Here is a 23,933-nt window from a genome sequence, read left to right as displayed (position 1 = left end):
CGGCATGTGCACGTAACTTCCTTGGGCTTCTGCCGAAGATCTGCAATATTGCGTAGATTCATGAGGTCATAGTCTACATGGGTTACACGGGAGACGTAATGATCGCGAAAAAATTTATACTTCACAGCTTTTTTTTCAAGAAATAACAACGGATTTTGGATAATCTAGATATATAAATAGATTCAACTACCATATAATAAAAGAAGGGGCGTCGTAAACGTGCCCAGGTATTAGTTTTGTCTCTTGATTCGTGTATAAAATACCTGTTTTAAGAGTTTCACGAAAATGTTCAGTTTTCCGTCGAATTTAATAACTTCAACGGGACATCACTACGACTTAGACATTTCTCTTAACAATAGTTTCTTAAGCGGCCGATCGCCTTAATTGACTTGAATAAGAGGTTTATGGTGTAAACTCCTTATTGCTGACCCACTGCTATCCCACTGTGGGGGGGGGGGCGTAACCTCCTTATTTTCGAACCCTGAATTTTAATAGAGAATATCGGTTAGCAATGTCACTCTGCCCCTAAGAGCGTTCTTTTTCACTCTTTGCACCTCCCCCACTAGACTAAAATTATGCATGACCTTTCTTGATAAAATTTAGAAAGGGACTAGAAACGTAAGTGAAAGTGATCTATACACAGATCAGATGGATCCTTATAATTTCCAGAAAGACATGTACGTTTTAAACATTTACCCCTTACATCTTTATCTACTCAAGGATTTCACTGAGATATCTTTTTTTTCTAGCTGACAATTGAGTTATACTCAGAATTAAATAACACGTAAAATAACAATTAAATAAACAGTTCAAAGTTCATTGTACACCAAATAGATTGTCAAGTACAATAGATGGCAACGTAGACTTTGTACACTCTCAGTACAGCTGTATTCTTACGTCACAAGTGTCAACTTAGTTTTTGTGTCCGACAAAATTATTAATAATATTGATAACTTTAGAATAAAAGTGCTTATCTTACAATAAAAAATTGTAATTTTATATATTCTCTATTTTCTTGGAAAACCTGTCAACTAATGTAAGAAAATTTCGTATTTCTTGTTATATTTGACACTTGTGACGTTGTGTATAATTGGTCCATTTCTCTGTTGCCACCTAATGTACTTTAATCTATTAGATTGTACAAATAGATTCAACCAAAGACCCTCAATTTATAATAATAATATATGTATTTGTATTTTAAAAGTTATTTAATCATGTGTTGAATAAATGGATCTTTTGTTGAAATGAACCTGAATTTGTGAATTAGTTACGCATCTCTTATGTATGAAAAATAGCCAATAATCGTTAATGAACATTTTCATATGTAGTCAATTAGGCAGTGAAAGGGGTAGGCAACTAAATATATCCAAAAAAACCTTAACTAATTTAAGTTGTTGTTTGTTTCATCATAAAGAGAAGAAATAATTTAGCATAAAAGTATGCATTTCTAACCTGATAACTCGTCATTTATTTGTGGGAATTTGGGTTAAAAAGTATGAATTATTAAATGGAAATGGAACTTCCGAGCAAGTAAAAAATGCCTTTATTCAATAGAGAAGACGACATTTTTTACAATTTTTATTAGACCAAACAAAGGGCGTAGAATTTGCGTAGATTTTCCGATGCATTATCTTTATACTAGGCTTTTTGGGCGATTCGCGCCCTTCTTCTATTTCAACTTTTGGCTAGCATCTTCTCTTTGTACAGTATAAAACAAAAACAAATAAAGTATTTTTTCGCGCAAATGATTTTACAAAAATAAAAACTTTTAAATACAAATTTTTGAAATTTTGATCATTCACAAGCCGTCCCTGGGGTTACGTGAGGTCCCACACAAAAATTGGGCCCGATCGGTTCAGCCGTTTTGACGTTTATTGGATACAAACAAACAGACAAACACCAAGACAGACAAGCCAAATTTATATATAGACTAGGCTATTAGGGCGCTTCGCGCCCATCTTCTATTTAAATTGTGAACATGTTCTTTTTGCATACATTTTAAAACAAAGAAGAAAAAAATTTCGCGGATTTAAAAAAAAATTCTCCGATTTTCAAGAATTTAAATTTTTTTCACAAAATAAAAAACCTTTAAAACACATTTTTTTAAATTTTTATCATTCGTAAACCTTCCCTGTGGTCACGTGATGTCCCACAAAAAATGTGGGCCCGATCGGTTCAGCCGTTTTGACGTTTATTGGATACAAACAAACAAACACCCAAACAGACAAACAGACAGACAAGCCAAATTTATATATAGATAGAGAGTCTTTGGATTTAACTCTGTCAACTACGGTTTGTCCAACAGCGAACATATTGTTTAGTATTACATCTAAAGTTAGATCTTTTGTTCTCGGGATCAACCAATTGATCTCCATCATACAAAGATCAATACCCCGTGGACGTCATAACTTGCAGGGACAACTTTAATTGAGTGATCAAGCATTGATTCTCAAATTTAATCGTGCCCACATTGGATATCGAGATCAAACGTTCAAAATTAACAATATCCACTCAAAAAGTTCCGAACTTTTAAATTTGATTTTGTCATGTTCAGCGGGTTTTAGTTTTTCTTTTGTATTAATCTAATACATTATTTACTTTTCATTTTAGATAAAGGAAATTTAAATTTTCGTCTAAAAGAATATTTTATAAATATGATAAATTTTAGGTATGAGGCTCTTATTTAAATATGGAAAGCATCGACATTTTTTAGTAAACTTCAAAATTAATGTTAATATAAGATCACAAGGAAAAAAAAATGCGATGATTTCTTTTTGATTTTAATGTCATATTTGATTGCTTCTATAAATCAAATTATCAAAACTTTTTTCGTTTTATGTTTTTTACAATTTATTAATATTTTCTGAACGCACTTTTGATAAAGTACGCCAAACTACTCGTATAGCTCTTACGTAGTAAAAATTACGTTTTTATATAAAGAAAAATCGGCAAAAATTACGCTAGCAAAACAGTTAACAAAAATGTCATATTTCCGATTTAAAATATAATAAAGAAACTGATACAGTAAGTTAATATTTAAACCAACATTTTAATTTATTAACTAAGAAATAGAATAAATAATGTTCCTCGTTGGAAAGAACTGAACTGTTTATTTCCCTGTTAACTACCCATACTTTCTCCCACCCGCCATTCATCTAAACAGCAATTCAGTAGTAATCTTAATTTTCTGCAGAACCTCCTCTATATGTCTCTTCCCCTTAGGGTTTCCAACGGAAGTAGATTTTACTTGAGTACAATGTGAGCTCTTTGATTCCGCGCAACGGAATTCCAATTGGAATCCCTACACTAAATTGATGCAAGTTTTTTATTAGATTATTTTAAATTTTTCGGAGTTTTTAAATGGTGAATCTGCTGAACCAAATGTTAAACTGTTTGTGTGGGACCTGGCTTGAAATGGGTAGTAACACTTGTGTAGGTTTAGGATGAGATTTTTCCTAGTTCTGCAATTCAAGTTTTTTATTCTAAAAATTTATTAATTTTTGAATATCTTCTGTATTCAAGTAGCAGTGAGCCGTCAGCTGTTACTTGTTAGTTTAAATGAATTGTTTGAATAATATCCATAAATTGTATAAATGCATCAGTTTAGAAGCACTGCAGTCTAAATTCATGAACTGTAAACTACAAGTTATAATTCGACAGGAAAATGATATTTAGAGGTTGCATTGGATGTAAGTAATGCAGATAAAAATCAAAGCTGTCTAAAATGAAGTAAATTGTAAATCTTACTTACGTTTAGTTCTTAGCATGATTTTTTCCGGCGGAAAATTTATCGGAGTTTCCGACTTCCGGCAGAAATTTCCGTGACGGAAAATAACGTTCTCCGGTACATCTCTTCCGGTGATTAAAATTTCCGCCGGGAAAAAATCTGGCGGAAAATTGGACACTCTAAGTCTAAAGACACTGTAAAATGTATAAATCAAAAGATAAAAAAGATATGGCCTTCGCAAAGATAATGTTGAATTCATTAAAAAAATAACTTGTTTTTTGTTGAAAAAACTTTGATCTGATTTTTGAGTATCATGATAATGTTTATTTTCATTACAAAATAGGAACCTAATAGGTTCCTGGTATAATTAATTCTATAAAATGTTAAAAACATTTTGATTAGTTTTTAAGCAATACTGCAGCATTATTAACATTACTTATCGCTTTAATACTTAATAAATTATAACCTTTTCTTAATTAACATCAAACTGAACGCTATTGTTTACTAAAAAGTAGAGTTTAATAGGTATATAATTTATATAGATATGGAAATAGCATACATTTCTTCATAAATCTTTTTTTGCAATTATTTTGATTTTTGTTTCACCATCGCTCACAAAGTGACATAAATTTCTGAAATATCTATAAGCTGTAAAAAATGATCAATTGTTAAAAAATTTGAATCTTTGAATAATAAATATAGTTTTCAGGATAAAACTCATAAATGTGGAATAAATATTTGTAGATAGAGTATTAAAATCTTGATTGCTTCTGGAGGAACACTTGCAGAGTCTCATGCTTCGTGAATCAACCTGAACAATAGTCATATAAAGATGTCCAGATCTTACAATGATCTACTATAGGTTAGACCAGAATCTCCTTATAATAAACAAATATGCAGTACGCTCCCGGTATAGTTCCTGGCCTACACAATTAGTTAAGGATTAGCGTACATCATCACTCTATAAACTTTAACCTCGTTGTTAAAAACGTCTTGTAGCCAAGAGCGTGTAGCGTCCATACAAATTCACGGAGTTTTAATTAATTTATTTTAATCGATATTTACATCATTTTTTTCAAATTTTTATAAAGAACTTGTATATTAAATTAAAAATAATTTTTAGACATAGTTCCAAGGTTCTTTTTGGACCCATTCCCTGATCTATAGAAACGTTAATAATATTTGCTTGATTACTTATTTCCTAAATAAATTAAGTAAATATAATATATTTCATGTACAAAATAATGATGCTTATATTTGATTATATGTATCAACTATCATGCAATAAAAAGGCATAATGTTATTGTATATATTTACCCGCATTATTTACATCAAGTTACAAAAAATATTTAACCCTATAAAGCTTGTGTGTTTGATCCCCCCCCCCCTAGTTGTCACCCATAGATCCATTTCATTTCGGAAACTTTTTGGCATTTGACAATAAGAGATCATTATACTGTAACTTGTGTCGGAAGGACTGACACACAAAAGTCTAGAACAGTCGATAACTTAAAAGATAAAAAAATCACTTTACATTTTCAAATAACATTTTACTAAAATTTTCCAAAGTGAACTGCTGTCATGTCAAAAAAAGCTTACTAATGCTCTTTCTTCTTTGCCTTTAAGACTGTAAAATCCAAGCCCTAAGCATTTTTAGGGTTAGATTTTTTTTTGCGCTACAAAAAAAACATTTTGATAATGAATGTCGATATTCTCTGATAATAAACTATTTTGAAGATTGATGAGCGGAATTACAAGACAATAGACTTTTGAATTCAATTCTTTGTAAAATATTCAAATATAAATTTATTTTTCTCGTAATATTACTAGATTAAGGGCCTGGGGTAGACATAAAATCGATGAAGTATTGGCAAACAGTTGTTTTCAAACAAGTTTCAGAACACAAGAGATAATTATCCTGCAGGTTGTGTTAAACTAGAGATAATTTTCCTACAGGTTGTGTTAAACTAGAGATAATTATCCCACAGGTTTTGTTAAATTAGGGATAATTATCATACAGATTGTGTTAAACTAGAGATAATTATCCTACAGGTTATGTTAAACTAGGAATAATTATCCTACAGGTTGTGTTAAACTAGGGATAATTATCCTATAGGTTATGTTAAACAAGGGATAATTATCCTATAGGTTATGTTAAACAAGGGATAATTATCCTACAGGTTGTGTTAAAACAGCATGTTTCAAAAAGATATTTCAGAAAACAGTTTGGTCTGAAACTCTAAAAGACACCTTCCAATTTAGTCTTATGAGACACACTGCGAACTGCGAATTGTGCTAAATACCTTTATCGATTTTAACAGACAACACCTTTCATAATATTTACCACAACAGAGTCAGGCCTTAATATAATTATTTCCAATGAACAACTTTGTTTCTAAAAAGAGTAGAGGAAAGGGGAGGTAAGGGGGGGGAAGGGAAAGAAATAGGCTTATGTAACTCTTCTCATGAATATTTGATATATAACGGCTTATCGAAGTTATTAAAAACTCCGTCTACGGATATAAGAATTATAGACATTACAATAAGAAAAAAAAGAGGAAAATGTTACATATCGTTTTATGACATGAGATTCGTAAATTTGTTAGAAATGTAAGACCCAATTTAATAAATTTAAGCTACGTCGCTGACCAGCCGGTTCAAATCTAAACCACTGCACCGATTCAAAGTTAAATATTAAGGAAGGATTAGAATCGGTGATTCAAATTTAAAAAGGTAGTTCAGTCCCTGGAGAAGTTAATCAATTATGCAGTAATTTTTTTGTCATGTCTCATGGGTTAGAAACATCAGAAAGAAATAAAAATAATAATGATATAAATCTTCAAGATTTCAAGATTTGATGATAAGTTGAGAATTTAAATTTTTTGAATGTCTTATGTTTTTATTTAGTCTCCGATTTTTTTGTCCTTTTACTTTCCTTGAAAGAAGAAATATTAATTCTTTAATGAATATCATAAACCTAAATTCAGTTGAGGAGCTTGAGATATTAATCTTTTAAAAAAAGTGGATCATCATTTTCATGATTTATTGATGTGACATGGCGCTCACAATATAGAATATTTCTTAACACAAACCTTGTCATATCTAATATCAAGTAATGGGAGGGGAGGGAGGTGTGGGGGGAGCAGGGAGGGACGTGGAGGGTGAACGGGATGGGGAGGGAGTCATGAAAATGAAATTGAAATAAGGGTGATTGTTACTTAACAAAAATTAAAAGTTTCGTGAAGAACACTAATGATCTACTATAGGTTAGACCAGAATCTCCTTATAATAAACGAATATGCAGTACGCTCCCGGTATAGTTCCTGGCCTACACAATTAGTTAAGTAGAGGTCTTCTCAAATTCCCCACAAATCCATAGAAGATAATACAGGTAGTAGGTAGTAGGTATATTTCAATCCTGTAAATAAGTATGGCTAACAACAATGCATTGATTGATACATAAATGTTAACATGTTTTTTTATACTATAAAATATCCTTACTATTTGAGGATGGTGGGGTAAATTGAGGCGTCTGGTCATCAAGAATAAAACAACATTTAAACTTCTGAAATGAAATGACAATTGGTTACAAAGATATGTAAGTCACTAGTTTTAAGGGTTTTTAACTAAATTTGAAACAAAAGTTCTGCATGTGAGGATGTTTACATTTTTTGTCAGGGAGGGAATAATAAAATTTTTCATCAACTGGCAAGTTTTTATGTAATACTTCCTAACCAAAAATATATTTTTCAAAAATTATTTATGTTCAAAATTCAGCAAATAAAACCCCAACTGATTTTTCTAAACTATAGTTAAAGAATTTTTGATGAAAATTGGACATCATAAGGCAAGGTTTTTTATTCTTTTTATCATTCCCCCGAAAAATAATTCCCATTCCCCCCCCCCCCCTAAAAAGTTGAATGGTTTTACAATTTTGTAGAACTTGAATCATAATCAAAGATTTTGTTCTTTTTAACAGTTTATGATTGATGAACCAAATATAAATCATTTTTTTTCCAGACATTAGTTTTAATATGTCCAAACCTGAATTTGATCATCTGTCTTCTTTCTTTCCCTCTTTCTAGAAGACAAATATAACTTTCCTCAAGTTGATGAGAAAATTCTGATATTTGAATAAGTTCGAATATTAAATTATAATTTGGCTGATGTGTGCATAAATTTCCCTAATACTCAGGAGATTTTTAATTCAAATTGACATTTTTATCAGTTTCATCATTACATGAATTCCAACTGTCACATTATCGATGTTAATTAACATGATATGTTTTTATTTCAAACTAACTTAAGTGCCCGGCATTGCCCTTAAAATTTTAAAAACACTTGACAAAAAATTGATTTTTGAAAAAAAAAATTCTAGAGCTATAGCTAACATATAAATATATATATATATTAGCGAAGAGCTTTATTATATAGAAAATTAGAAAATCAGGGCACTAGGCACCTTTCTGTCTATTCCGAACTGAAAACTTTATAATGAGATATCCTTAATCCTCATGTACACACTTTTGATTTTCTTCTTATAATTCTCTTTTAGGATATTTCTACTGTATAAAAGTTACGTTTGATGAGAATTACAGATACAATGCTATATCGATTGAACTAATATCCGGTTGAATTAAAGTCAGCTGTTCACAAGCCGGTTTTTAGAGCATTTAAACAAATTTAAATTTAATAATGTTAATATGAAATTACTAAGAAACATATTTTAGGACTATTGTCATTTTGAAAGTTAGTCTAAATAAACATTAATCCAAAACTTACGTTCGTTCAATGGATGATTAGTTCAATTAATATGACACCATCAACACCCGAAATCAAAACCGGTTTTTCATAAATTAAAGAGTACATCTAAACATGATTCGCTGATTGGTTTAATTTTTATCTTCTTTCTTGGACATCGAATGCGTTTTAAAATAATCATGGGTTTAGTAAAACCAGGAGTTTAAGCATTAATCTTGATTTCCACCATTCAAAAGTTTTCAGCTCTGTCCAGTTCTAAATAACCCCTTTTTTGGCGTCCCACCCACTGCAGTTGTTAAAGATTTAGAACTGCATATTAGAAAATAACTTGAAGGTTATTTGTAAAAGCTCGAATTGTCTAATCCCTGATGTTGCAAACCTTTTCCTGTTTCAAACTTAGATTATTTCATCTAATTAACAGAACATTCATTGATTTAAATATTTAAGGTCTATAACATTGTTTATATAGAGATTAGAAAATCAAAGTTTGTGGCACAGACTCAATTCCTTTGATTGTATGACAGGCTGGGAAAATAATATTCTTGAATGGATATTCTACTTTCAAAGGTTTTATTCAGCATTACCCACAAAGGATGAGACTGGTAAGACGACTTAAATCTCTTCAAATATGACGATTCCAAGACTATGTTTAGTCTTATGCCTTGATTGTGGCCTTTATATGACTTATTTAATGATTAGGCAAAGGAATAAAGAAGTTTCTAGTTGCAGGGAATCATGAATATAAGGAAACAAGACCGTTAAATATCCGTACAGTCGTCTCTGAAGTCTCATCCTTAGTAAGCAACCCTGGAGTTCTTATTATTTTGCATTTTTGTTTATATTCACGAGTACACGAGTACCCTAAACAAACATTCTTCTGAAGTTCTTGTAACTTTCTATTTCTAGTTTTCTATATTTATCCTGAGAATATAAAAATGTTTTTCCTTATTTTTGGATTAAATTGAATAGGATGATGAAGCTAGAACCAATTTAAATCCCAATACATAGATAGAAACCGTTTTACAAAATTAAGTTGGAAAAGGAATAACAATTGGATGCTATACTTACATCTAGGGTTTTCTATGATTAACAACTTTTCATTATATTTTGGAAAAGTTTGAATTTGTTTTTTTAACTGTCTTTAATATTTTTTAAGAAATATGTTTACATGTTACTATAAAAAATGGTTAAAAACTATTGCTATGAATGCAGTTAGTTTTAGCGCGATGATGCGTAAAATTTGTATTATTCTTCTGATATCCAACACTGGGGGAAAAAGTTCTTTCCCATGGAATATAATGACATTTCAGATGTAACCTAATTTCTGTAGCTGTGATTTTTTACAAATCAGCATTTCTACATGACGCTGATGTTGCATCAGGTAACGGCTTGATTTGACCGTAGTTTTCTTCTTTTCACTTTTCACTCAAGCAACAAATAATTTAAACATGAGACATCTGGACTATTTAAAGGGACTGTAAAGGAAAAATGAAAGGGGGTATAGGCAGCTAATCACTTTAGCTCTTGATCGCGTCCCATGAAAGTTTTATCTGATGTTCCTGTCTCGAGAAATTGATATAAAACTGTGTTTAAACTATACGAAAGTTCATATATGTAAAATTTAGAAAATCTTAAACTTAAATCATGTGACCAGAATTATCACCAATGGCAGAGCAGTATACTGGTCACGTGTCTCCGCCTGTATCACGTGACCACTATACTGCACTGCCATTGGTGGATTATCTGGTCAAGAATACGGATGCATAAATAATATTATGAATTAAATCTATTAAAAATAGAAATAAAAAATATAAAATTAGAATTGGAGTAAACCTAAGTTACAATTAGCTTTCTATGGGATATCATCGTTTTCAGATTGGTTTCTTATTTGCTGAATTTGATCTATTTAAACCCACTACTTTTATACAAAATTGTATATATATTAATTTTCGTATAAATTTGACAAAGTTGTAAATCAATTTCTCGAGATAGAAACATCAGATATAACTTTCATGGGTCGCGATCGAGAGCTAAAGTGATTAACTTTCAGCCTATACCCCCTTTCATTTTTCCTTTACAGTCCCTTTAAGAAACCATTTTGGTTGAATATTGCATGAAGTTATGTTAATTTGATAAATCTAAAAGAGAAAACCAGCCATGGATGGCTTTTCTTAGTGTCTAAACTAGAGAAAGTCTTATTTTTCTGAGCATTTTATCAGTTTTTTTTTGTTTCTCCTGTAGTATCAATATCTATCAATCTACAATCTACATCTATGATCAACTATCAATGCATACTTGAAAATTGTAATTTCTAAACAACTTTTTTGTCCTTCAGGCTTGTTTTGTATCAGGAAAATGTTCTATTTGAAATCATGTACAATGTATGCACTGCACTATTATAGAATGTACATCCGTTTTGGGTCAATTGGTTTAAAGGGACTGTAAGCGTAATTTTAAGTGGCCTTCCATTTAAAGAGGAACTTCCTGATTCACAACGGTACCCTTTAAACCTTTGACAGCTCAAGGATAACAGATATTTCCTGAAACGCTTGAAATTGTCGTAATTTGTTTACAAGCTGTTTTATATTTAAGGACTATTAATAATAAGTGTTGGAATATAAATATTTACATCAAAATCTTTGAAAACAGTGTTAGATATCAATGTTGTGTTAATACAGTACGCTAGCGTAAATTCCAATCTTACAAATTTTTACTGTAGCTTATAAATCTGAAATCTGAAATTATGAAATCTGAAATCTGAAATCTGAAATCTGAAATCTGAAATCTGAAACCTGAAACCTGAAATCTGGAATCTGAAATCTGGAATCTGAAATCTGGAATTTGAAATCTGAAATCTGGAATCTGGAATCTGGAATCTGAAACCTGAAATCTGAAATCTGAAATCTGAAATCTGGAATCTGAAATCTTTGTTCTCGATAATCACATCAATCAAAGGATTAAAGGTTACTTTCGAGTACATCTTCATTAGAAGGTCATTTGAAATTACGCTACCAGTCCCTTTAGGGAATCGTAAATGTTTAGAATTGTTTGTGTAAATGACAAGTATCCCTGCTTTACTGCCTGATAGTGTCACAGAGTTGGCAAACTTATATACTTAGATCCATCTTTTCTATACTTTTCTTTTAATATTTCTTATCATTATATTTAGCAAGTTTCTAACTTTTAGAGATTAAAAATTATATTCCGGAAACTTTTCATCAGAGGCCAAATTTTAAGAATTTGAGCTGCGGCTTAAATTTAAGCCGCGGCTCAAATATGGTTGGTTCCACTTAAAATCGTATTCATTGTTTCAAGATTTAAGCCAGTGCTCAATTGAAACCGGTTTTTGGCTGATTTTAGACGCGACTTTTTAACAAAAAAGGGCACAAAAGGTTAACATGGTGTATGTCTTATAAAACAGTTTTTTAAAAGAAAAAAATTACGATTTAAGAAAAATTTTAAAGTTTTAAAAATTCACCAATAAGAACAATAAATATCTGCTAAATTGTTCAGAATTTAAAATTCAGTGATGGTGATGGACCAAACCTCTGTAGAGTAAAAAAGTAGATGTTAGTTCCACATTTATTGAAAATATATTTCGGTCTGGGTTGACCCTCGTCAGTTCTAACGATATAATAACCATCAAAATCGATTAAAAAAATTAAAAAAATGTAAAAATCACATGGTTTCAAATGAAATGTACAAAGAAATAGTATTAGCAGGTTAATCATCATTAACAAGTTAAAATTATTTCTAGAAAGAGGATTGGATGTCCTGTATCTACTGTGTATGCACTTTAATTAATTGCTTCAACTTAAGCCATTGTAATTACAAGATGGTTGCACAACTTCCCATCCTAATGTTAAAATACAATGTAATTAAGCCAAAAGGTATCCTCTTCACACAAATAATTTAACTTGAAGTTTCATTCGTTTTCTATTTAAATTTAAAAGTTGATACTTCAAAATTTCAAAAAAATAGTCGTAATTACGCGAAATTTAATTTTTTTGTAAGGCACAATAATTGCAAAATTTTAATAAATTACGTTGTCGCCGTAATTTTACGTCGTAATTTTGTGAAATTGAAGTTTCGCTAATTACGCGTATAATTGCAAAATTTTGCGAAATTACTTTGTAGAAGTTACGCAAAATTGCGCCGTAATTTCGCGAAATTGAAGTTTCGCTAATTACGAGTAATCCTACGAAATTACATAAAAAGAACATCATTTCGAAAACTGCGCGTAAGTAAATAATCAATTACATATCAAACTTAGATTAATTGATCTAACAGAGTTTTAAATATCTAACGTCCATGACATATTGGGTTGAACAGATTTAGGGATTAGATTTAGAGTTTTTGGCAAAGACTCAATTTCTTTATCTTCAATTATCTATGTTCCACTGGTTTTACCCCCATTCTACCGCCTTTATCTGGTTCTCCTTCTTTACCCAATTCTACCATCTTTACCCCATTCTACTGTCTTTACCCCGTTCTACCGTCTTTACTACGTTCTACCATCTTTACCTTGTTCTACCGTCTTTACCCCGTTCTACCAGCTTTACCCCGGTCTACCATCTTTACCCCATTCTACCGTCTTTACCCCGTTTTACTGTCTTTACCCTGTTCTACCATCTTTACCCCGTTCTACAGTCTTTACCCTGTTCTTCTGTCTTTACCCTGTTCTACGGTCTTTAACCCTGGTCTACCATTTTTACCGTGGTCTACCACTTTACCCCGTTCTACGATATTTATCCGTTCTAACATCTTTACCCCATTCTACCATCTTTACACCGTTTTACCATCTTTACCCTGTTTTACCCTTTTTACCCAGTTCGGTCTTTATCCCATTCTACTGTCTTTACCCCATTCTACGGTCTATATCACATTTTTGCGTCTTTGCCATGTTCTATTGTCTTTACCCAGTTCTACCGTCTTTATCCCGTTCTACTGTCTTTACACATTCTACCGTCTTTACCCCGTTGTATTATTTTTACCCCGTTCTACTGTCTTTACCCCATTCTACCATCTTTACTCCATACTTACCCTGTTCTATTGTCTTTACCCTGTTCTACTGCCTTTACTTCGTTCACTGTCCTTATCCGTTTCTACTACATTTACCCTTTTCTACTGTCCTTACCCCGTTCTACCGACTTTACTCCGTTATACCGCCTGTAGTAAACTATATTGGCCTCAGTCCAGTAGAATTTGCTTCAGTGACCTCTCAACTACTGACACTAGAGGACACACGGCCTCTCTCATCCTTCTCATATCTTTTTCTCCTGTATCTATTTAACACAGTGCGTACTATCCCATATAAATGACTCATAATACACGGGACAATTAGCACTTGGTGTCATGGACTCCTCGTAAATACTGTTATTCAACACTTCTTTACTTGCGTTTTCTTGTACGGAAGACTATCAAATAATACTTCCGGTTCTTGTGACTTCCGGATAAGTGAGTTAAATTGTGAACTCATGGAAACCGGTTTCGATTTAGTGAATTCTACTCGTGAAGAATATTCTTGCAGGTTTAGAAAAGAATAAAAATGAGGTGATAAAATTATAAGAGATGATTTTTTAATTATTTTAAATAATAAATAATTTTTATGATGTTAGAGTGGAGGTCTCAAATGTTTACAATATATGTTTTAACAAAATCTGGGAAATAATTCCGTAAAAATAAGAACTGCCAGTTTTTGTGAAACTATTTTTCATACAATTTAGTAATTATTGGACCGCTCAGACTGACAGAAAACTTTATGTATAACTTTTTTCCATTATACAGTTTATAAAATCATGCTATTGGTTAGTGCATATACAGAGCGTCCCATATCATATTAGATTATCTCTAATCTTTAACGACAAAATAAACCCTTAATACTCGAAGAACTTATCATTTTCCGCAAGAAAATTCTTATATAAGCCTTATGTTATTTTTCAAATTGATTTATTCGAATTAAATTTTCTTATTAGTCCCGAAAATCGCAATTTAGACCCGTTGACGGTCTAATATGATGTGGGACACCCTGTAGGGGTTATTGACCCTCCCCTGTTCAACTAAGAATTTAACCAGGGCCTTGAAACGTGTTAGAAATATATTTTGATATTTGGTGCATTTTTGTAAATCTGGCGTAGAATCAAATCTAAGGAAAATCTAACATCGTAAAGATTTAAGAAATTTCAGTAAAATATATAAGACTAGGCATTCATCGAGCCCAACTTCTATTTTAACATTAAGTTTAAATATAATTCAATAATACATATTCGTGGATTTTCAAAATTTTATGAAAATCGTAATTTTTTAAAGGCAAATTTTTTAAATTGTTATCATCCATAAACCTTCCTTGGGGTCATTTGAGGTCCAACAAAAAAATCGGGCCCGATCAGTTCAGCCGTTTCGACGTTTATTGTATACAAACAGACAGACAAGCAAAGTATGTATATAAATAAACGGATTGCATTGACAACGTTCTAACGAAGGGTAGGGGGTCTAAACATCATTGTCGATAATTTGATGTACTTTTCCAACATTTCAATAAGTAGTAGTTGAACCTGTGGTCCGTGGTTCAATTCTAATTGGAAGAAATTGTTTGTTAGGAATATGTTGTTGTTTACCCCAATACTATAAATATTAAATAACCTCTCAATATTAGATTTATGGGGGAAATATTCACAAATTAGAAAACATTTATTTATATTTGTAATTGAATGTTAATGTAAATGTAACAATACATACGTAAAATATACATATATTTATGTATCTCTACATATATGAACATAAATCTGACATACATGCATGGAAAATATATCATATCATAGAGAATATTGACAGGGTTAAGTATTTATTTGTTATGCTGCACCTCGGTCTCTCTAAATTTAACAAGTACTCCCTGACTTATTGTAAACTTTCAAAACCTAGTAATATTTATCATATTGTAAACGTTTTAATATTAATTAGGTGGGGATAATACCCAAAACAGCAAATAGCTGATCTCCACATAATTGCTATAATTACATAAATATAGTAAAAATCATAAAAATAGTTGCAGATTCCTTGCCTGTAACATTATAACTTGTATGCGCATTATTACCAATATACTATATCTTATCAGTTTTAGTTTGTTTTTTATCATTTAAAGATTATTGGAGGTTATTGAAAATACTTCTTAATCCTTAAAATCTTTAAAAGCTAAAAACAAAAAATAATTCCTGAAAACTTATTTAAGAGAAACCCTAAAAGTAAAACATTGCAGAAAACTACTAATAATGCCTAAAAGTACTAAATGATGCCTAAGAAATATAGTAAACCTTTAAAACCACTATCAAATCTCTTATGTTATCCCTGAAAACTAATAAGAAATCCATTGAAACTACAATATAATCCTTAAAAAACGACTGGTTGTCCCTTACGTTTACTACTTTATGTCTGAAATCTACAAGTAATATCTGAAAGCTACTATTAATCTCTGAAAACAATTATGTAAACCCTGATAACGACTAGTAATAGTTATCCCTTAAGTCTACTAGATAATAATCTACAAGTAATCTTTGAAATCTACTAGTAATCTCTGAAATCTACTAGTAATCTATGAAATCTACTAGTAATCTCTGAAATCTACTCTCTGAAATCTACTCTCTGAAATCTACTAGTAATCTCTGAAATCTACTAGTTATCTCTGAAGAAGACTATGAAATCCCTGAAAACGCCTAGTAATCTCTGAAATCTACTAGTTATCTCTGAAAACTACTATGAAATCCCTGAAATCTACAAGTAATCTCTGAAATCTACTAGTAATCTCTGAAATCTACTCTCTGAAATCTACTAGTAATCTCTGAAATCTACTAGTTATCTCTGAAAAAGACTATGAAATCCCTGAAAACGACTAGTAATCTCTGAAATCTACTAGTTATCTCTGAAATCTACTATTAATCTCTGAAATCTACTAGTTATCTCTGAAAAAGACTATGAAATCCCTGAAAACGACTAGTAATCTCTGAAATCTACTAGTTATCTCTGAAAACTTCTATGAAATCCCTGAAATCTAGACAAGTAATCTCTGAAATCTACTAGTAATCTCTGAAATCTAGACAAGTAATTTCTGAAATCTACTAGTAATCTCTGAAATCTACTAGTAATCTATGAAATCTACTAGTAATCTCTGAAATCTACTAGTAATCTCTGAAATCTACTAGTACTTTCTGAAATCTACTAGTTATCTCTGAAAACTACTATGAAATCCCTTAAATCTACTTGAAATCTCTGAAATCTACTAGTAATCTCTGAAATCTACTAGTAATCTCTAAGATCTACTAGTTATCTCTGAAAACTATTATGAAATCCCTGAAATCTACGAGTAATCTCTGAAATCTACTAGTAATCTGTGAAATCTACTAGTTATCTGTGAAAACGACTATGAATTCCCTGAAAACTATTTGTTTAATTAAAATCTATTTGTTTTACTATTTCGAGGTCAATTTAATGCTTGACAATTATTATGGTTCTGGGAAATGAGGCGGATCAGCGTGCTAATCTGGCTGATCAAATTCTAGTTTTAATTATGAGCCAAGTATAGATTCTGTGGAATTCTTTATTAAATACGAGCATTTTTATAGATTTTAAGAATCTATTTAAGTACTTTATCCTTGGGGCTTAGCCAGGTTCAACATACAACTGCAGTGCTTTAAGTCCTATAGCTTGGGCCTATCTCCTAGATATGTGTCTGATAGAATATGTGTCCACAATATCATACTATCATCCTTTTTATTTAATACAGGGTGCAGTGTCCCTATAAGCATGGGAATCAAGAGACAACATGAAAGTCGTCTTTGATTTCTGATATTTAATGCATAGCAAAGAAACAATACAAACGAGGCTGTACGTCTTACAAGCTTTTCATAAAGGGGTCTACCGTTCTTGTGTCTTAAAAATTGACGATGACAATTTTGATTTGTTAAATTAAACTTTGTACAAATTTTGCAATATCTCCGTCAATTTTAAGATGCAAAAACAGTAGACCACATTTTGAAAATCTCAAGACTAGACGTTTTCGATATTAAATGTTTAAACAGTTGTATAGAGATAAACGATTCCCTTCTGCAATAATTGTGTTCACGTAAAAATGCCACATGGATTGAGATGATAAAATTATAAGTCGTCACTGATTTCTTATTGTTTTGGGACACCCTGAAATAAAATTAGGATTCTTGCTATTTTTTGGCCAAAGACTTTTTTGGACATTTGGAGAAATTAGGGCAGTTTTATTGACATTTAATATTTTATTTTATAGTTTGAAAAATTCAATCGGAAATTTGTCAAAAGTTAATAATGCTTTGCAATGTTCTAAACTTTATTTTAAATAGTTTAGCATTAAAAGAGTTTTCACGCAGTTGTTTTTGCACTGCACACAAAGCCAAAATTGCACGGATTATTTGCACAAACTATTTGCCAGTGAATCTGTGCACTTTCTGTCTCTGTTCTGCGGTAAAATAAAGTGCAAATAGTTGAGTTTGTATCCTTATTTATCAATGTCTGTCTGTCTGTTTGTCTGTCTGTCAGCTCAGGTTAAAATGTAAGAACGGCTGAATCAAATAAGCTCAAAAGGTCGCTAGTGCATTATTTTGATATCCTTAGAATTGAAGAATTTTCTCTTTAAAAATACTTGAGGTGGGGATTTTTTTCAGTAAAGTTTAAATGGATCTACGCAAACGTCTAATTCTGCCAAAAAATTATGAATGAACAACGAAAATTAACAGAAACAAATATAAAATCATGCACTTCTGTCAACAACGCGACGGGAGAAGCTAAAAAACCTATCTAATTATATTCAAGCTAATACAAATTTTAAAAGTCAAAAAAATAGATGGATAGTTTAAATTTTGAAGTAAATCTCATTGTAGAGTTTCTATTTCTATTAATTAAAGAAACTGAAACTTTGCCACAAGCTCAAATTATCTAATCCCTATATATTTGCAACCTGCTAGTGTAAATTTTCTATAATTCAAACTTCGATTATTTGATTTAACAGAATTTATAGTTAGACATATCTAAAGTCTACAACATTGGGATATTAGAATTAGAAAATATGAGTTTGTAGCGAAAACTCAATTCCTTTGGTCTAAGATCTTACATTGAAACAATGAAGAAGTTTATTGATTTCTAATTGGTTGGGTAAATATGCAAAAACGAGCAAGATTGGTAAAATGTCAGATTTTATAAAACCTAGTAAATTATAGATTTTCAAGTTTTAATCTTCAATCTTCCTAAAATATGTTTTCTTTTGCCTTCTTTTCTAAATCGCAAAAGTGCTACAATAATTCAATAAGAATTTTTGTATACAGTTTTATATTTTATTCTATTCAGCGCAGGGCTTGTCTGTTTAAGAATCTGTGAGGCTGCCCTAAACAAACTAAACTAAAACTATAAATATATTTTTAAATATGTTTCTAATTATCTTCCTACACGAGAGTGTGAACAAATAACATATCTCTGAGACATTTTCAAGATCATTTTCAAAATTCCCCTGTAGTATCGGCTTTACTCTCTAATTTGCTAATTATCAATGTTATGCTTTGTTGATTTCTAGAATTTTATCATTACTGAAGAAAATCAATACTTTCAAATTTATATAATTCCTTAAAAGGATTGTCAGCGTAACTTCAAGTGATCATAAATTGGTACGCCCAATTCACAATGGTACCCCTTACATCTTTATCTGGTCAGCTGTAGGGAGGATATTGTAAAAAGTGTCGGTTTCTATTAGTAACTCTCTCTGTCTCATGCTTTCTAAAATCCGCAGGTCACTTTTAAGAAACCACAATTAGAAATAATCAAGATTTAGATAGTAAAACGAGAATATTTTCATCCTAATGGTATCGTTGTGCATCCAACATGTTCTTTTTTGAATGGAATGTCACTTGAAATAATATTTCAACTCCGTTTAAAAAATCAAAGGTTTGCAACTTTTTGTTTTAAATATTAATTTTTTGTATTGTTCAGGATAGATGGTTCTGGAACGGGTTCTACTTGGTAAAATAATTACAAGATCAATAAAGATGGCGTCCAATACCAGGTATAGAGTTTAAACATTTAAAAAGAAAAAATTCCACGGGCAACGCCGGCCCTTCAGCTTGTCTCTTTTATTGCTAAAAATTCAGATTTGTTAAGACAAAGTGATATCTAATGATTATAGAATTTTATAAGGATTTGGATTTGATTAGATTAGGATCTAAATATAATTTGATAGGATTTAAATAGGATTGGATTAGGATTTAAATAGGATTGGATTAGGATTGGATTAGGATTTGAATAGGATTGGATTAGGATTGGAAAAGAATTGGTTAGGATTGGATTAGGATTGGATTAGGTTTGGAAAAGGATTGGATTAGGATTTGAGTAGGATTAAATTAGGATCGGAATAGGATATGAATTGGATATGAATGAGATTTAAACAGGATTTGTGTAAGATTGGAAAAGGATCGGAATAGGGTTTATAATGAAGCATTTTGGTGTACTTTAAGGTCAACTTTAAGGTCCCCCCTAGTTTTTAATAAGCATTTTTGATATTGTTTTTTAAAATTTTTTTTTTTTTGTGGTTTGTTTTCCTTCCCCCTTCTTTTAAGTTTAGGATTTGAATAGGATTTGATTACTAATCAATGATTAGGAGTTGGTTAGGATTTGATATGAATTGATATGAACTGAGACTTAATATGGATTTGATTAAGATTTGATAAGGATTTGATTAGGATTTGATTGGGATTTGTTTAGAATTTGAATAGGATTTGATTTGGAGTTGATTGAGACTAGATATGGATTTCATTTCAGTTCAACTATCCCTACACAGCTCAATTATCCCCACACAGTTGAACTGTCCTTACACACTTCCAACTATCTCTACACAGTTTTACATACACAGTTCAACTATCCCTACCGCAGTTCAACTATCCTTGCATAGTTCACTATCCCGACACAGTTCAACTATCCCTACACAGTTCAACTATACCTACACAGTTAAACTATCCCTACACAGTTCAGCTATCCCTACACAGTTCAACTATCGATACACAGTTCAACTATTCCTACACAGTTTAGCTATCCATACCCAGTTCAACTATACCTACACAGTTCAACTATCTCTACACAGTTCAACTATCCCTACACAGTTCAACTATACCTACACAGTTCACCTATCCATACCCAGTTCAACTATACCTACACAGTTCAACTATACCTACACAGTTAAACTATCCTTACACAGTTCACCTATCCCTACACAGTTCAACTATCGATACACAGTTCAACTATTCCTACACAGTTTAGCTATCCCTACACAGTTCAACTATCCCTACACAGTTCAACTATCCCTACACAGTTCAACTATCGATACACAGTTCAACTATTCCTACACAGTTTAGCTATCCCTACACAGTTCAACTATCCATACACGTTCAACTATTCTTACACAGTTCAGCTATCCCTACACAGTTCAACTATCTCTACACGCTTTAACTATCCATACACAGTTCAACTATGCCTACACAGTTCAACTATACCTACACTGCCGTAGTTCAACTATTCCTTCACAGTTAAACTATTCACACACAGTTCAACTATCCACACACAATTCAACTATCCACACACAATTCAACTATCCATAAACAGTTCAACTATACATACACAGTTCAACTATTCCTACAAAATTTAACTATCCATACACAGTTCACCTTCTTCACGCAATGATTAAATCAGACATGAATAATGAATATGTTGAAATTACCTAATCCTCATACATGTTTTAGGAGTAAAAAGGAAGAAATTACCCGTGGAGCTATTCAAGGTTCAACACTGTTAACCTTCTCCCCCTTCCCTCCCCCCCTTTTCATCTATTTGCTGAACTTACAAATTGTTCGCACATCTGGTTCAATTTATTCAAATTCTCAAATTTCACCTGGACTTTGGNAAGGCACTTTTTCTGTAAAAGTTTAAGAAATTTAAGTTTTTCTTCTCTTGCTTGAATTCTTGTGAGCCTAGGCCTCAACTAAATTAACATAAACATAAACAAAACTTTTTTTTTCTCGGAATTTTAAAGAAATAAAGAATAGACATATCAGCCACAGTGGGTTCAAGCTCGAGGGAAATAAATGAAGTTTTCAATAAGTCCGCGAAATATGTTGAGAAAAATGGCCGGAACTGTACAGTTTGACATCTTCAATACTGCGCAGTGCGCAAGCCATCAATTTATCCTGTTGTTCAATATGTCAACATACCAGCATACTAGACCAGTCTTTCACACAAACTTATTTACTAGATAAAGGCTGTATTTTCCTTTTTTTGAATTTCAAAATAAAGAAGAACATTTTACTAAATTAAATACAAATTTTTACTTTTTTGAAAGTCAAAGCAATGCACACTCGCCACAAACCCTTTTAATCTGATACATATATCTTTGCAACCTGAACAATGTAAACCTTGGATTTTATTATTCTTATTCTATTTATTCCTTGATCATGAAATAAAATATTGATATCGGTAAATAAATGGTTAACAAGTAAAAATGAAAAGTTGGGAAACGAAATGATGATCAGTTCTCTACCTCCAGTAGCAGTACAACTAACAGTCCCAGGTAACAAACACATTTTTTTGTTTAATTGGGAAAGTAAATTTTGTGTTTATATTTATTATTCAAAACTCCTGAACTTCAGAAAGATTTTAGTATAAGAAATGAGAATAATGGATTTCGGAAAAAACTGAGGATAGTCATTTCAAATAATTAATAATTTTTATAAACATACGTATTACATTGTTACTTGTCTGTCTGTGTCCAATAAATGTCATACTAACTGAATCAACTCTAATCAGCGCTCTTCCAAACTGTGGAGCCGTGAGCTCCTAAGAGAGATCCTCTCACCGCCGAAAGCAGAAAGCAACTTAGTTTAGAAGAGTTATCTCATTGCTGTTTGCTTTTGTCTCAAAAAAGCTATATTTTCACTCTGATCAAAGATATTAACTAAAAAGATTTCTCTAACCGATTAGTATCCATGCAGTGCAATTTGATTAAAATAAAGACTTAAATTTTTACATGTTTAACATAAAACATTTTACTATATATTATTTAATTTGTTTATTTTATTTAAAACTTACAACTGAACTTGGTAAATAATCAGCAAACTGAACTTTTAACAAAAAATAATAATTGCAAATCATTCATATGTAAATCAAAAACGACAATTTGTATTAATTTTTTGGAGAAAAAGGAAACAATCTTTTCAGTAATTTTTGTAAGATATGAATTCCTTGGCAACTTGTATAATAACTTATAAGATCCAAACTTGATAGGCTAGAAGCAAGCCAATAATGTGATGAAGAAAAGATTGGAAGTTATGAAAAAGTGCTTTTTGTCGGATATAATTTACATTTCATGGAATAATGTTCTTTTTACAACTCTAGTAAAATGAATGGGTAGATAAGTATACAACACAGATTAAGAAAATACTAGCTCCACAGAACAGAGATAAAAGAAGGGAAATAAGGCTCTCCCTAGGTATTAATTAGTTAGTCCCTGAAGATGAGCCTGAAAAGGTGTTTAAAGTGCACAATTCATATGAATGTTCACAAATTATTCGCAGTTGATCACTAAAATACAGTATGTTCCCTGGACATATCCGTTACAATTTCTTCTCTATATAAAGTTTATGCTGAAATGAACTCGAGAATGTAAAGTAAAGCTTATGCTGAAATTAACTCGGGAATTCATGACAGGTTTTAAGAAAATTGATTTAGAGAAAATTAATGATTTTTAAGAAATTATTTTTCTATAAAAAGATTTTCTAGATCCAAAAGGTTATATAGCACAAATGTACACCTGCAGTATGGAAACAGCACATCAAAATGGCGGTTTTACACTTATTTCGACTAAATTCCACTCTTTACTTTTTGTTTTATTTGACTAAATCCTCTCATCCGCAAATCTTTACACCACCTTTTCCCCCTGGCCCTAACCCTAAGATTGATGTTTAAAGCTAAGAATATTTGACAAAATGATATTAATGTCTCCTATGTTCTAATATGGAATGTGACTAGTTTGATTTACATTAGAGCTGTAGAAGCATATTTCTAAAACAGGGCTGAAAAGACTTTCTAAAGATAATAAAATTAAGCATTTTGACAGTTTTATGTTTTGTTTACTTTTCAGAAATGATACACCCCTGTGAAGGAATGCAATAACTGAAGCAATATTACTTAATCAACTTTTGTGTTGTGTATTGTGTAGACAATTTATCTGAATTAAACATATTGGTTGTACAGGATTTTTTTTATCTCAAATAAAGGAACCATGTGGAAATATAAGAGACCTTATTTTTTCATTACATAATTCATCAAACATAATTATATATATAAGATATAGCTTGCTAAACTGCTGGACCAAATGGGCTGAAATTTTTGAGTG

General features: G+C 31.3%; 1 protein-coding gene across 2 annotated transcripts in view; it reads left to right on the top strand.

Moving 5' to 3' along the window:
* LOC111707462 (ATP-dependent (S)-NAD(P)H-hydrate dehydratase) overlaps nucleotides 1-23,933 on the top strand; it is a 61,035-nt gene that overhangs the window by 844 nt on the left and 36,258 nt on the right. Inside the window, exons 1-4 of one of the 2 annotated variants that reach the window (XM_023480575.1) lie at nucleotides 13,714-14,041; nucleotides 19,487-19,559; nucleotides 21,286-21,323; nucleotides 22,049-22,109. In XM_023480575.1, coding sequence (XP_023336343.1) covers nucleotides 19,492-19,559; nucleotides 21,286-21,323; nucleotides 22,049-22,109 — 167 coding nt within the window. In that variant the 5' untranslated portion in view covers nucleotides 13,714-14,041; nucleotides 19,487-19,491. Of the gene's footprint in view, nucleotides 1-13,713; nucleotides 14,042-19,486; nucleotides 19,560-21,285; nucleotides 21,324-22,048; nucleotides 22,110-23,933 lie in introns of those variants that run through there. The other variant, XM_023480574.1, reaches the window with a different exon arrangement.

This window comes from Eurytemora carolleeae, unplaced genomic scaffold (genome assembly GCF_000591075.1).
Source record: "Eurytemora carolleeae unplaced genomic scaffold, Eaff_2.0 scaffold576, whole genome shotgun sequence".
NCBI lineage: Eukaryota > Metazoa > Arthropoda > Copepoda > Calanoida > Temoridae > Eurytemora > Eurytemora carolleeae.
Note: the sequence above shows the minus strand (reverse complement) of the source record. Positions and strands in the feature narration are given on the sequence as shown.